We start from the raw sequence: 14547 nt of genomic DNA on the forward strand, positions 1-14547 counted from the left end.
CCTCTGTCCCTCTCCCCCGCTCCTGCACTCTTTGCATAAAAAAACAAACAAAACACCAAAAAACCTAAAATTGTTGACGTGAGTGTAATAAAATAAGACCTATTTCAGCATTGTATGTTTTTTAGCTCTCCAGGTAAATATATTACCTGAAAGCTGGCTGTGCCTGGGTCGCTGCTGCATTCACAGTGCACATCCCACAGTAGATGCTCCATAAATTCTTTGTGGAATGAAGAAAGAAATATTAGTACAGTGAAATTATTCTGACGCCACCACTGGAGCCCTTCCTTCCTTCCTTCAGAATTTCAGCAGCATAACGTACCCAGGAATCTCTTGACAGTTCTTCTCTGGGCAAACTCTGTTAGTCATCCCATGACATCATCCCAGCCTCATTGGTCCCAAACCTTGGGAAACACTTTCCCAAAACTGACCGACCTCCTTTCATTCCAGAAAACACCGTCTCTCAAGACTGTGTTGGAAAAAAACAAGGACCAACTCCATCAAATAGTCACAATAAGAAACCCAACATTTCTGTGGTGCCCCCATTATCTCCTTTCCGATATTACCAATCATTCCTTGAAATCAGGGGAGGGGGGTTCTTACTAAGAACATTTTTGTTAAACGAATGAAGACAAAAACCATGGTATCTCTGACATTAGATTCTATGGGTCTGAAACTACTTAGAATGCACTTAGTGGATAACTGACATTTCATAAACTTCAATGGCATTAAATTGAAGGTAAACACACAATTAATAAGGCAAGGAAAAAAAAAAAAGCATATCACCATGAACTACATGATGTGGCTGCATAAGCCTGTAGCCAAACTGATTTCAATGTCGTATGGGGAGGCAGCAGCACAGAGTGGAAAGACATGGGTTTTTGAAGTCAGCCAGATTTTGGCTCAAATTCCAGAACCTTCATGAACAACCTGCGTGATTTTGGGCAACTCACATAATTGCTCTGAGGGGTTGGTTCCATTAGCTAAAGAGTAGGGATAGTCAAACCTTCCTTATATTATTATGCCACTGTGAAGATTCATCAGTGCCAACTACCATGGAAGTCTTAGTTCAGTAAATGGTGGCTCTTATCTTCCCCGAGAGTGTGCAGGAGCCGTGTTGGAGGGGATTTTAATCACGTTTCTTCCACTAACACAGAGCTCCCTAAAGGCCGGGTGACCACAAATGAAGCCTTAACTCAAAGACAGTAGAGTCTTTGAAAGGAACAGAATTAAAGTAGGGTCTGTCCTTTCATGATGGGGTACAAAGAAGCTATTAGTCAACTCGGCAAATATGTGCTCTGTAAATCAGCTCAACACTCAGAGAGATCACTTTGAAGCAGCAAGCTGAGTTCGGGTCTAAGGGCGAGATTAAAACATAGTGTCTCGACCTGTGCCATGTAATCTAGGAGGTGACCCAGGAGACGCATTCAGGGAACGAATTACTGCTTCCTAGAGTTGATCCCAGCCATGTCTAAATATGATTATAGACTGCCAGGCCTATTTCACATGAATTTTCAGGAAGTCCATGAGCATAGCAAGATTTAGAGCTTCTAGGGGAGATTGCTGTCTGGACAGTGTTATTGGATGGATGTTGGAGAAAGTCTAGAAATCTAATACTCTTCCCATATAGGTTCAAATGCTCTCATTGGCCAATATTTGATAGATTTCTTTCTTACTGGGGAAGGAAGGAGCATTGCAGGTTATGTGGTTTTGGATCCACCCAAGTAGGCATGGGTTTAAATTCTGGTTCTGCCGTACATTATTGTGAATTCAGGGAAGCTAATTTCCCAGAGCTCCCTCGGTTTCCTCATCTATAAGCAGTAATTTTCATTTTGCAGCCTTGCTGCAAGGATTCAATGAGCTAATGCATGCAAAGGCCCTTTTACATAGTAGTTACTTGATAAATCTTAACTCTCCAGGGAATAGTATGGGGGCTAAATGAGAAGAACTTTTTTTTTCCTCCCAGCTGAAAGCCAAGATGGTATTGGCTTCTTCAGGCCTGAAAACATCCGTGTGGCCCATTTATAAGCTTGTTTTGCCCTGGGGAACTGATTCTAGGGAATCCACATCGATAGTGATTGCCTCTGCCCACAGGCAGCGCCCCCCACCCTTGAACTGGGATGTGCAGTGAGATGCCGCTGTGGGCTAAGTTCTGGAAGTTCCTTCTGTTGGCTCTGCAGACCTCAGCCTCCACTGACTTGGCAGCCTCTGTGTTGAACTTGGGCCTTAGCCTCTGAGCTCTAGCCTTAAGTGAGACCGGCTTCACTGTGTCAGGCACCTGTCTTTGGGGGAATAGGATTTTCTCCTGTTGGTGTGGAGAGTCAGTTTCGGGCTTTAATAAATTCAGTGTGCATGAAGCTACATTGTCGTCCAATTTATACCTATTGTCTCAAAGCACTTAGTACCTTCTCTTCTTCTCAGAGGTGACCCAGTCTGCATGGTAAGTGATACGGTCATTCTCATACCCATAGAAACGCAAGTAAAAGCAAGGTGGCTGGGCAGGATCCAGGGGCTGTGAAAAATTTAAAACATAAAAGGCTTTAGGGAATTAAAAATTGATTTTTAACATCAAAGAGCTAGTACTACTGTATATTCTCACTTGGCTCAAGTAGCTGGTAGTGATTAATTAAAAATTACATCTATTAACAATGGTCTTCTCTAGAAAAGAGAGTTTTTGAGTGAGTGAACGAGTGTGTGTGTGTGTGTGTGTACACAACGAAGATAAGAAGGCACTGGTGCGCTGGTAAATGTTTAACAACCAGCTCTTGGCTGGGGGGAGGGGGGTGGTGCCCTGATTTGTGGTTTTCAGATTTCCCATGGTGTAAATACTTCCATCATGGCCAATTTCAAACACAAGAGTAGGAGAAAGATGCACACAGTAAGTCCTCAGCTGGTCGGGGCTGGCTCTCACACACCTATGGAGAAAGGGGACTTTACCATGTACTTTGAATACTTTTGTGATAGTCTACTTTTTACAGTATTCATATATTGTGATATGCATGCTACCTATATGCTATATGTATGTAATACCATGACAGACATACACATATGCCTACAGACACACAAACTTATCCGTATCTGAGGGTGAGTCTTATTGTTTTCCTAAGTTTTTAAAAATCAACCTGAGTGAAATCTCCCCTTGGGCATATAACACATGGAAGGGTCTCATAGGTCAGATTGCAGTGGGGTGTCACATGGCCACCAGGACAGAGTCTTAGAGGCTCACTCTGCTACTGACGACCAGGTTTTAACGTGCTAGCGTCTGAGATATAAAACATCTGGCTTCCGTGCCGAGACAGAAGCTGGACGGACACTGAAGATGCTTTGAGGGTCAGAGGGTGTGGTGAGATCTAACCTCAGAAAAGGAGAAAACAAGGTTAAGGTTCAAATGGTGAGAAAAACAAAACGGGAGAACACAAAGTGTAAAGTTGCTGTTTATCGATCTTGCTCTCTACCCTGGAGCTACCCTCTGCAGCTTCTTACAGGAGTGGAGGGAGGGAGCGGGGGAGACACAGTCCGTACTTTCGTTTATTGAATGCGGCGTTCGCTGGTCACATTGCAACTCAATACAAACAGCCCAGCCTAGAGGAGGGCGTGGACTTTTGTTCTCATCAATGTAAACACAACATTAATATTGAAGATTCAAGAAAATGGGTAAAAAGTCCAGCGTCTCCTCAATCCTTGTAATGGTAAAGGTGCTTGCCTGCCCTCTGGACAGGTCCCAGAGGGAGCCCCAGGCTGTGACCTCCTCCCACCCGCAGCGAAGCAGCACGGAGTCGGAGGAACCCAACACATTCTTCCTCAAGGTCTCCAAAGGGACACGTGAATCTTCGGAATTGGGCATGTGTGAACTATTACAGTTCTTCTGAAGGCCTGGGAGGTTCGTACCTTTCATGTGCACCAAAGCAGCCCCTTCAGAGCCCTTTCTTCAGGAAGCGGTCACTGCCAATAGAAAATGTGACTGGTTGTAGACGGGATGGTCTTCCTATTTCCACAGTCCCCGTCTTAGCCCCTGGATTCTGGAGAGTAGGGAATTCAAGGTCACGGGGGCCTCAGTGAGAATCCTGAAGAGGGCTGCCCATGTTTAAATATTGGCTGAAGACTCTTGTCCTCCTTGCTGGGCCACTGCTCATAAGGGGATGTTGGTTGACGCAGCTGATTCTCTTTCAGAGACTTAAAAGATCAAGTTTTCAATTTTGGATTCCCAGACCAAAAACAAACAAACAAAATCCCCTCAAAGGAAAACAAATCAAAGCAAAACAAGAGCGACTTTGAGGATAAAGAACCAACCCACCCCACCTCCAGGTCCCACCAGGTATAATGTCCCCACTGGGTCTTTCCACATAGTTGGTTCAGATCATTGGATGGCCCCCACCTTGGATACACAGCTAGATTGCAGGACACAAAAGAAAGTTTCCTCTGGACAAAAAGACAGTTTTGCCTTTATTTTCTGGGATCGCTAACCCCCAGCACCCTGACTTCCCTTTCTTAAAAAGCAACAAGAACATCCCTAAAGACCAGCTCGGTTTTGTGGCTTTTTAGTAGGATTACCCCTTTGCTCCCTCTAACACTCCTGTGTCCCGTTCTTGAAGAGACTGTGTCGATGAGCTACTCTTCCACATTCTGGGAATGCCAGATTGTGGAGCAGAGAGGAGCTGGCTGGATCCTTGTCCCAGATCTCTGTAGTGTGGGTGGCTTTGTTGGGCCAAAGAGACAAATAAAAACAAACCAAAAAAGCATTGCTCAAATTTTGAGTTTGAAGGCTGGGCCCCAAATAGCAAAGTGGCTTTTCCCCTGCAGAATAGGTCTCTCCCTAGGGGTGGGTTTCCTGGTGCTAGCTGTTGTTCTCAGCCGTGAGATATTTGAGGGCGGCAAAGCCGTAGCGGCGGGACATGTCCTGCTGAAACTCTTCCTTCAGGGTTTTGAGACAGATGCGGTATTGCTTGTTGGACCGGAACTTGGTGATGTCAAAGCTGGGGGCGTGAGGCATGTGGATCATGTAGGCATTGGGCAGCACGATGAATTCATATTCCTGGAAAACAAGAGTAGTGTGAGAGCGCTTGCAAGAACCCTTCAGAATGCATGATGAATGCCCAAGTGCATGACCAAATGACAAAGTGACTGAATGAAGTGGGGAATGATGTCAGCAAGGAGGGTGGGGCCATGGAAAGCCTGCCATACTGGAGAGGGACAGAGCAGGCCTGTTTCCCTGACTCTGGACAAACTTCTTGGCTTCTCTATGCCTTAGTTTTCTCATCTATAAAGTAAAAGTAATAATACCTACCTTGAAAGATGACTAATAATGTGTGGATGATGCTGGGCAGAGCTCATGGCCCATGAAAGATTCTTGATAAATGTGAGTACATGCCCACGTGGTTGTTCTAGAATGACATAAGCCACGAGAGACTCTGTTGCTCAATTAAATGATGTCTGTTTATGTGATTTCTCATAGGGCTTGATGAGGTTTGACAGACTAACATACTAGTACACAAGAGGGGACAAAAAAGGAATAATAAAAAAAAAGATCCCAATGGAATCTCATAGATTCTATGAGCTTTCATGGAACGCTCATTAGTAACAAAGCTCTTGCCTACCTATCCTTCTTACACGTCACATCGCCATACAGGGGCCTCCGCTTGGCAGAATACAGATAGAAACTCAGACCAAAAACAAAATGTCTCCAAACAGCCCAAATGAGTGACATAAATTTAGAACGTGTAACAAAGGAGAATCCGGTGCACCTTCACTCAGACTCTGTGTATTCTGGTTTTGGACATAATGTCTGATAGGCTTTGATCATCTAGTTTCCCGGCCCAGAACAGATCAGAATAAACTACGAGAGGGAAAATCAGAATGGAGAAAGGTAGGGGTGCCTGGTGGCTCAGTCAGTTAAACATCTGACTTCGGCTCAGATCATGATCTGTGGTTCACAAATTCAAGCCCTGCTTCTGGCTCTGTACTGATAGCTTAGAGCCTGGAGCCTCCTTCGGATTCTGTGTCTCCCTCTCTCTCTGCCTCTCACTCTCTCTGTCTCTCTTTCTCTCTCAAAAATATATAAACATTAAAAAAAAATGGAGAAAGGCATCTGTTACAGATGGAAGAACACTGACCGCAGCAAGAAATGACAGGTGATGGTAAGGAGGAGTAAGAAAAATTCCTGAAAAGAAAATGCAAGAACTGTTAGAGCTTAGCTGTTGCGACATCTCCTACAGGGACAAAGCAGCTCACCGATCCCATTAGCCCCAGTAGGTGTGGCTGGATTACCTGTCAGGTATGACCTCATTATTTCCTTCAATCACGGAAAGGGCAAAATTGGCTGTGCTACTGGCAAAAAAGGGAAATAAGCAAGAAATGCTCAAGAATCCCACCAAAATTGCCTAAAACAAACAAAGCCCAGGTTTTAGTGCTGGAAAAATTAATTTTATTTGAACCAGTTCACCTCACCACACTGCTGGATACAAAAATAGTACTTTTCTTTTTGTTCAAGCAGAAGCTGAGGCAGACTAAACATTTCTGTCTGTGAGTAGCACTAGACTACCTCCAAGTATCAATGACAAAATGAATACTATCAGTCATGCTTCTGTTGTTAAATATGGACACTATTCTACAGCCTTCCATCTACACAGGTGGTTTGCAACCCTAGATACTTATTAAAACCACTTGGGACTGCTCTCAAATATAATGAGCTGTTGGAAAATTCTCCAGGTGATTCTCAGGCCAGGCAGCACTGAGCATATCCAACCTTGCTTTTTTTTTAATGAATTTGGTGCTCCTGTTGAGAAGTATGTGCATTGTGCTCCATGAACAGGTGCCTTGGAGAATAGACACAAAGAGAAAAAGGTGGAGTTGAGAGGCCCAGGAATCCTTCTCCTAACTTAACCAGATCAACTTTACTTTTGTTTGTTTAACACGGGGGCTGATGAACTGCAACATGTCCGGCTTGCTGCATGTTTTTATAAATAAAGTTTTATTGGAACACAGCCACACTCATTGGTTTAGATACTGCCTACCACTGAATGACAAAGGCAGAGTTAAGTAGTTGAGAAGGAGACCTGTAGGCCCCACAAAGCCCCCCAATTCAAAAAAAATTTTTTTTAATGTTTATTTATTATTGAGAGACACAGCATGAGCATGGGAAGGGCAGAGAGAGGGGGAGACACAGAATCTGAAGCAGGCTTCAGGCTCTGAGCTGTCAGCACAGAGCCCGATGCGGGGCTTGAACTCACAAAATGTGAGATCATGACCCGAGCTGAAGTCGGACACTTAACCGACTGAGCTACCCAGGTGCCCCTAAAGTCCCCAAATTTTCTATCTGGTCCTTTGTGGAATAAGTTTGCAGACTCCTGGTTTAACCTGTTGGAATTCTACTGATTTCTTCTGAAGCAGGTGTTTAATAAGTATTATTGAATGAATGAAAGTGTTTCACAACTAAATACAGTCTAAAGACCATCACTTATAGTTATAACGTACAATAATGAGCTGCCCCTCAGCCTCAAGCCTTGTGTCACTCATATGGAACTCCTAAAATGCTTTGGGCCACTTATATGGCTCTAACGCTAAGTGACAATTTTTCATCCTCATCGTTAAATTGGGTAAGGATGGGGGGTGGAATGTTTTGTCACAAGACACTCACACTTGCCTGGGTCCTGGTCAGGAATCGAACTCTCACCCAAATGTAGAGAAAGAAGTTGGAAATCAACAGCCCTAAGAATTAGCACTGCCATTTTCTCACTTCTGGTCCTAGGCCATGTCTTGTTCCCTCTCGGGCTCTGCTTTCTCACCTCCAAGGTCCCCTTTCAGCCCTGAAGTCTAGGCTGCTTCTTTCCTCACAGCCATGACAGTCCATTGTCTCACCTGTGCATCCAGTTCCATGATATGAGCCACCTTGTTCCATCCAAAGCCCACAAACCTCCGGTCATACTCAGGGCAGTCCCTTCTCACAACAACATATGGCTCGAAATCAGCTTCCCACTCAACACGGTAAGGCGTGGTGGCAGTCCGCCACTTGGCGAAGTTTGTGGGAGCATGGCCTTTTGTCCAGACGTGGTACCTAGGTCACACAGAGAAAAGCCATTGGGCAAAAGGAAGGAAGGAAAGGTTTATGCAGATACGGTCCTTGTGGGTTGCACTGTGTCCCCCCCCAAAAGATGTTCAAGCTCTAACTTTCAGTACCTGTGAATGGGACCTATTTGGAAAGAGGGTCTTTGCAGATATATCAAGATGAGATCATGGTGGAATAGGGTGGGCTCTAATCCAACCACTGGTATCTTTATAAGAAGAGGCAAATGTGGACACTGAGACACACACTGGGAGGATGCCATGGACAGGTGGAGGCAGAGATGGAAGTGATGCTCCCACAAGCCAAGGGACATCAGAGTTGGCCAGCCTCCACCAGAAGCTGGAAAGAGGCAAAGAAGGATTCTTCCCTAGAGCCTTTGGAGGAAGAATGAACCTGCCAACACCTTGATTTTGGATTTCTGGCTTCCACAACTACAAGAGAATAAACTTCTGCCATGTTGGGCTGCCCGCTTTGTACAATTTTGTTATGGCAGCCTTAGGAAACTAACCCAGTCTGTTATGTACATCTTTCACTAACGCCAAGACTCTCACAATGAAGGGGTCGGTGAGTTCGTGTATCATTTATATGGAATGAACTGCAGGTGAGTGGATGCTGGTTGATCCTACCAGAGAACACGGTGCCCCTGCCCTCATACAACATTCTCCCCCCTGAGGCTGAACCTGTGACCGTGTCACTCCTGTGAGTATGTTACATCATATGGCAAAAGGGATCCTTGTAGAATCCTCATAGATGTAATTAAATTGAGCAATCAGTTGACTTTGGACTAATTAAAAGGGGGATTCCTGGGGTGGGTCTGGCCAAATCATGTGAACTTTTAGATCTGAGTTTGGAAGAGAGTGAAGAGCCATGTGTGGGCTACCTGTGGGGGCCACATGGCAAAGAGCCAGCAGGGAAATGGTGACCGTGGCCTTCCAGGTGCAAGGAAAGGAAGTCCACGAGCCCAGAGTTCAGGAGAACTGTAGTCTTGCCCACACTTTGATTTCAGCCCAGTGAGACCCCACTGAGAATCCAAACATTCCATGCCCCAATCTCTCACCCTCAGGGACTGTGAGGGAACAAATCTGTATTGTTTAAAGCTTCTAAATTTGTAGCAACTTGTTATACAGCAAATGAATACAACTATATAACAACAATCCTAACAAGCTAATAGTTATTAAGCACTTACTATATACCAGTTATATTGTAAATACTGTATCTGTAGCTTGAAATTGGTATAACTTAATACCAAGTTACAAATAATAAGGATGGGCTGGGATTCAATCCTAGACAGCCTGGCTCAAGGGCCAGGACCCTGAAGCACTATGCTAGGTTATCTCTCTTCCGTGTCATTCTTACCCACACTTTCTGGTCTATACACACAGAGAGTCAATAATCAGAGAGTCAATAATCAGACACTAAGTTGAATAACTAACTAACGAGTAACCTAAAAACCTGAGGGGTACCTAAGACAGAGGGCAGACAGTAGGGCAGGAATCTGCCTCTGGAAGCTACAAAGAGATGACAGGAGGCTGGGAGCCTAGTGAAGGCAGCAGACCTGGCCCAAGAGCAAGGGGTTAGGGACAAAGAACATGGTAGAAGATAAAATGAAAGTGAGCCTGAAGGGTAGGACCGTAACATCTTAGGGAGCTACAGGGAGAACGGAGCTCGTGGTCTGGGGGTTCCACCTCCACGCAGGGAGGGTCTAAAGCATGTGACATTTTTTTTTTAATGGGTATTTATTTTGGAGAGAGAGCGAGCAAGAGGGAGAGAGCACGCATGTGAGTGGGGCAGGGGCAGAGAGAGAGGGAGACAGAGGATCCGAAGCGGGCTTGGCGCTGAGAGCAGACAGCCCAGTGCAGGGCTCGAACTCAGGAACCGTGAGATCATGATCTGAGCCAAAGTCACATGCTCAACCCACTGAGCCACCCAGGCGCCCCTAAAGCGAGTGAGGTTTAAGTGAGAGTGGGTGGTCAGTGGAGCCCTGCTGGCAGGGGAGGCGGCCGCTTACTTATTCTGCTCCCTCCTGACGGAGGCTGGGCCTGCCCTGAAGCCTGAGGAACTCCCCAGTGCGCGGGCACTGGCCTTTCAGTAAGCTGTGTTGTGGGGCGACATGGCCAGGCTGGCAGAGAGCAGGGACTTGAATCCTCAGCTCTATCAGTTCAGCAACTGCCACCTAAACCACAGTCACACAATGGGAAGAAAAATGAAAGGCTGAGTCACATCACCTTAACAGAGTGTGAAAAGCAGGGATACTGCGAGATGTCGGGATTAATCAAAAAATCAGGCCGGGAAGGAGTTGATTTTCCATCTGTGAACTAGCCCAACAGGCAGCCTTGACATCTGAGACTTGCACAGAGCCGGCCCAGCACGACCAGTGGCTGTGAACATGCACTAGGCTCAAGCATGGCACAGTGGGACCACCGCACCAGGGTTTAAAACCCACCTCCGCCACTTAGGAGCTGGGGACCTCGGTCAGCAAAGCATTTAAATGAGGCTTCACTTGCCTCTTGCATCCACTGGAGAAAAGAATATCTATCTTGTTGGACTGCTGAGGAACTGAAATGAGAAAATGTTTATAAAGGGCTTGGCACAGTGCTAGCATACAGCAGGCGTTCAATAAATGCTCCTTCCCTAGAGGCACTTTAACAAGGCGGCTGAAAACAATGGCTCTAGCGGCGCCTGGGTGGCTCAGTCGGTTGAGCGTCCGTCCAACTTCAGCTCAGGTCATGATCTCACGGTCCATGAGTTCGAGCCCCGCATCGGGCTCTGTGCTGACAGCTCAGAGCCTGGAGCCTGCTTCAGATTCTGTGTCTCCTTCTCTCTCTGCCCCTCCCCTGCTCACACTCTGTCTCTCTCTCTCAAAAATAAATAAACATTAAAAAAAAATGTAAAAAAACAAAACAAAACAAAAAAAACAATGGCTCTAGAGCCTCCCTGTCTGGGTTTGAATTCTGTCACTTAGCAGGTGCAGAAAACTTACTGAATTCCTCTGCTCCTTCATTTCTTTCTCTAGGTGAATTTATTAATAAATAATAATTAATATGATTCATTTCTTTCTATAGGTAAAACAGAGATGCTAATACCTACTTCATAGATTTCTGACAACTATGTGAATTCACATAAAGTATCCAGAGCAGTGCCTGATATGTAATAATTCCTCAAAAAATGAAAATATTCTCATTATTTCCCCTTGTTTGCCCTAACTACAATGTCAATTCACAGTGGTCTTACTCCCAGGGATATCAATGCATCAATAGCCTTCTTATTTAGAATATAAACTCGTGGCCTACTGTATGAGAAAGAGGAAATGGGGGAGGGAGGCAGCTGGCTCAGTCCTCTACTCCTGGGTGGGAAGGCAGCTTTCCTTAGCTCAGCAGCAACACTGACAAGCATACTGAGTGGCTGGTCAGCACAGAACAGGGTGACATTACAGTTCACCTGCCATGAAAACACATCACAGCCTGAATACTCGCTCAAGGAACCTACCGTGAGTCCTGTAGACATTGGACTTCAAGGCTGTTCTCTGGGACCATCAGCACCAGGTAGCCTCCAAAGAAACAGAGATGAGAGAGGTTTCCTGGATATAGCATGTGGGATGCTACTTCTGAGAGATCTGGGGGCATTCTGCTTTGAGCAGTGGTACTTAGACTTGAGCTGAGTACCAGAATCACCTAGGAGACTATTTTTTTAACCAATCACTGGGTTCCACCCCCAGAGCCTCTGATCGGTTACATCTGGAATAGGGCTTGAGAGTTGGCACTTGGAAGTGTCCAGGGGATGCTGGATGCGACTTGTCCAAGGAGGCTTGACATGTCATCATTTGGAGGGAAGGTGACAGAAGCAATTTCTTGGAGGGAAGGTCTATAATTTAGCACTTGGCCTTGTGGCTTGTGAGCTGTTGGCCAGAGCAGCAATCACGGACGCAGCAGGCCAAACATGACCACAGACATGGCCTTGAAATGAGTTCTCAGATCACCTGGGGATGGGGATAGAAGGAAAGATGCCTTGGAAATGTACCAGGCGAGGAGCCATCAGGCTATGGCATCTGCAGGAAACTCAGATTGATTTTGGTCTCAGCGCCTCCATCTTTACCTTTATCTTCTGACACTGATTGGTGGGAACATTCAGGACCCAGTCCAATGGTATTAGACTTAAAAGCACTGGCTGTGCAGCTCCTAAGACCTGGTCTGAATCCAGGCTCTGCCACGTACTGGCGATGTGTCTTTGGGCAAGTTATTTAGCCTCTCAGAGTCTCAGTTTCTTTATCTGTAGAAGGGGAATAACAGTTATCTGCCTCATGGATTTGTTGTGAGGATTCCATGAGCTGATGACAGTGTCTGGCAGAAGTTATATATTCAAAAACTGGTGGTTGTGGTTATTTTTTCTCCAAGAAGAAAGAAGTCTTCGTTTTGGGGGGCAGGTATTAAACCAAGTGATTTCAGATCACTTTCCAGAATTCTGGATACAGGAAGAAGGTTGGGGTTCAAGTCCTGGCATGAGCAGGTCCCCTCCACTCCTCAGTTTATCTGTATAAAATGTGTAAAAGGATCATCTCCGAATTGTTGAATGAATAACCTATCTCATGAAGGTACTTTCCCAAAATAAAACTTGTTTGAGAAAACCTTCTAGAAACTTCTAGTAACTTAGTAGTAGTATGGAAACTTAAGTTATTATTACAATCTTTTTTAAAAATTTATTAAAAAATTTTTTTAATGTTTATTTATTTTTGAAAGACAGACAGAGCATGAGTGGGGGAGGGGCAGAGAGAGGCGGGGACAGAGGGTCTGAAGCAGGCTCCAGGCTCTGAGGTGTAAGAACAGAACCCGATGCAAAGCTTGAACCCATGAACCGTGAGATCACGGCCTGAGCCGAAATTGGCCACTGAACTGACTGAGCCACCCAGGTGCCCCACTATTACAATCTTTTTGGTAAAATTTGGGTTGCCTAGGAATGTATGATTTTTCACTCCAAGGTGGCGTTGGCCATTCTTACACTGTTCAAAGCAGAGGCTTCTCTGTAAAATCGGAGACGGGAGCAGTGGCTCTGTCTTCAGACTGTTCTGTCACGAGACCGGGGAGGACTCGTACTTCCCCCAAGGGCACTACACTTACTGTTTACACTTACAGCCTGTTTCTGGGAGTCGGAGCCCCTTCCCACCTGTGCAGGTGCACACACTCTCTGGGCACTGTGGACAGGTGGCAGGGCAGTTCCCCTGCGATGCTCCTGCAGGACTTTGGGAACTTGGAAAGTCAGGCAAGTGAGAGGCTTGTTCAGATCTGTCACTTGGGCAATAGCAAAGTCAGTGGCCCCATCTGCTATATCTGACCCTGCAGTCACCTTGATGCCATTAGTTGTTGAAGCTACATGAGCCCATCCCAGGCCTGAGGACCTTGGAGACCAGACCACTCACAGGAAAAGGAAAAGGGGGAATAGGAGTCATCATGCTAACAGGACAAACCCATTTCCCAGATGAATGAAGTAACAAACCAAAGAGAGAATTCAGAGAGAGGAGATGGGATCAAGTATAAGCTGAACTTCCTACCTGACGACCTGATCCTTCCATCTGGACACATCATGTCCACCACCCATGTGCAAAACAGAGCACACAGCATGTGGGAAGAGAAAGAATATTCCAAAGACCTAGTGGGGGCCAGCGGTGCTTCTTCTGGCCTTTAAATGGTTTAAGGTAGCAACAAACTTCTGGGCCAGCAGCTCTGGTGCCTGGGTTTCCAAGAAGGTCCCGGACACCCCCAGGAGGGATGGCACCGAGGGCAACTCACCTGAATGTGAAGAGAGTCCCCATGTCCAGCATTGACAGCAACTCCGCTTTGGACTTGGGGAAAGACAGCCGGTAGCGCAGTGTCTCGAATGCAGGGACAATCATCGCTTTCTTGGTGCTGGCAAGGTCAAGCTGGATGACAGACTTCCTGAAAAGAGAGGGCAGGCAGAAACAGGGTCTCATGATACCAGGCAAAGGCCTTTCCCACGTGAGGACAGGGAGAGGGTTGGCACAAGGGGGTGGAGGACAGAAAGCCCAAGTCAAACTCTCAGTTTAAAGATGGGGAAACTGAGGCTTGGGGAGGCCAAGCAGCCAGTCCAATACCACTCAGGAGTCCAGAGAAGCAATGTCACCTCTGAGCCAAGTGCAGAAGGCAGGTCTCCAAGGACTCACGGGGGGGTTGGAGCTCAGCCTGCAGGAGCCACTGCGCTGGCCGCACACTCCTGCTGTGCCACTGGCCGCATGGCATTGTCAGACGTAAAGCTGATGACGTGATCACCAACCTGGGCATTTCTGGGTCGCCTCTCTTGGACTCCTCAACCCCTTGAATCCCCCAGACCCTGAACCTTTAAACTAGCCAGGCCTGCCCCTTGCAGCCAGCACCCAATACAATAGAGCTTTGGTATTCCATGCAAGGGTGGGACATTCTCCATCCTCTTACTCACTCCTACCTTTGACCCTGGCCTTCTGCTCGACTCCCCTGAGACCCAGC

The 14547-nt window shown here is 46.3% G+C and overlaps 1 protein-coding gene across 3 annotated transcripts in view; it reads right to left on the reverse strand.

Moving 5' to 3' along the window:
* Positions 1-3507: 3507 nt before the first annotated feature.
* The window catches only part of LARGE1 (LARGE xylosyl- and glucuronyltransferase 1), a 541763-nt gene continuing 530723 nt past the window's right edge, over positions 3508-14547 (reverse strand). For all 3 annotated transcript variants that reach the window (XM_060656501.3, XM_078449495.2, XM_078449496.2), the window contains exons 13-15: positions 13837-13983; positions 7852-8047; positions 3508-5029 (exon numbers count right to left, since the gene is read on the reverse strand). In XM_060656501.3, coding sequence (XP_060512484.2) covers positions 4832-5029; positions 7852-8047; positions 13837-13983 — 541 coding nt within the window. In that variant the 3' untranslated portion in view covers positions 3508-4831. The remainder of the gene's footprint in view (positions 5030-7851; positions 8048-13836; positions 13984-14547) is intronic.

This window comes from Panthera onca, chromosome B4, assembly GCF_046562875.1.
Source record: "Panthera onca isolate mPanOnc1 chromosome B4, mPanOnc1 haplotype 2, whole genome shotgun sequence".
Taxonomy (NCBI): domain Eukaryota; kingdom Metazoa; phylum Chordata; class Mammalia; order Carnivora; family Felidae; genus Panthera; species Panthera onca.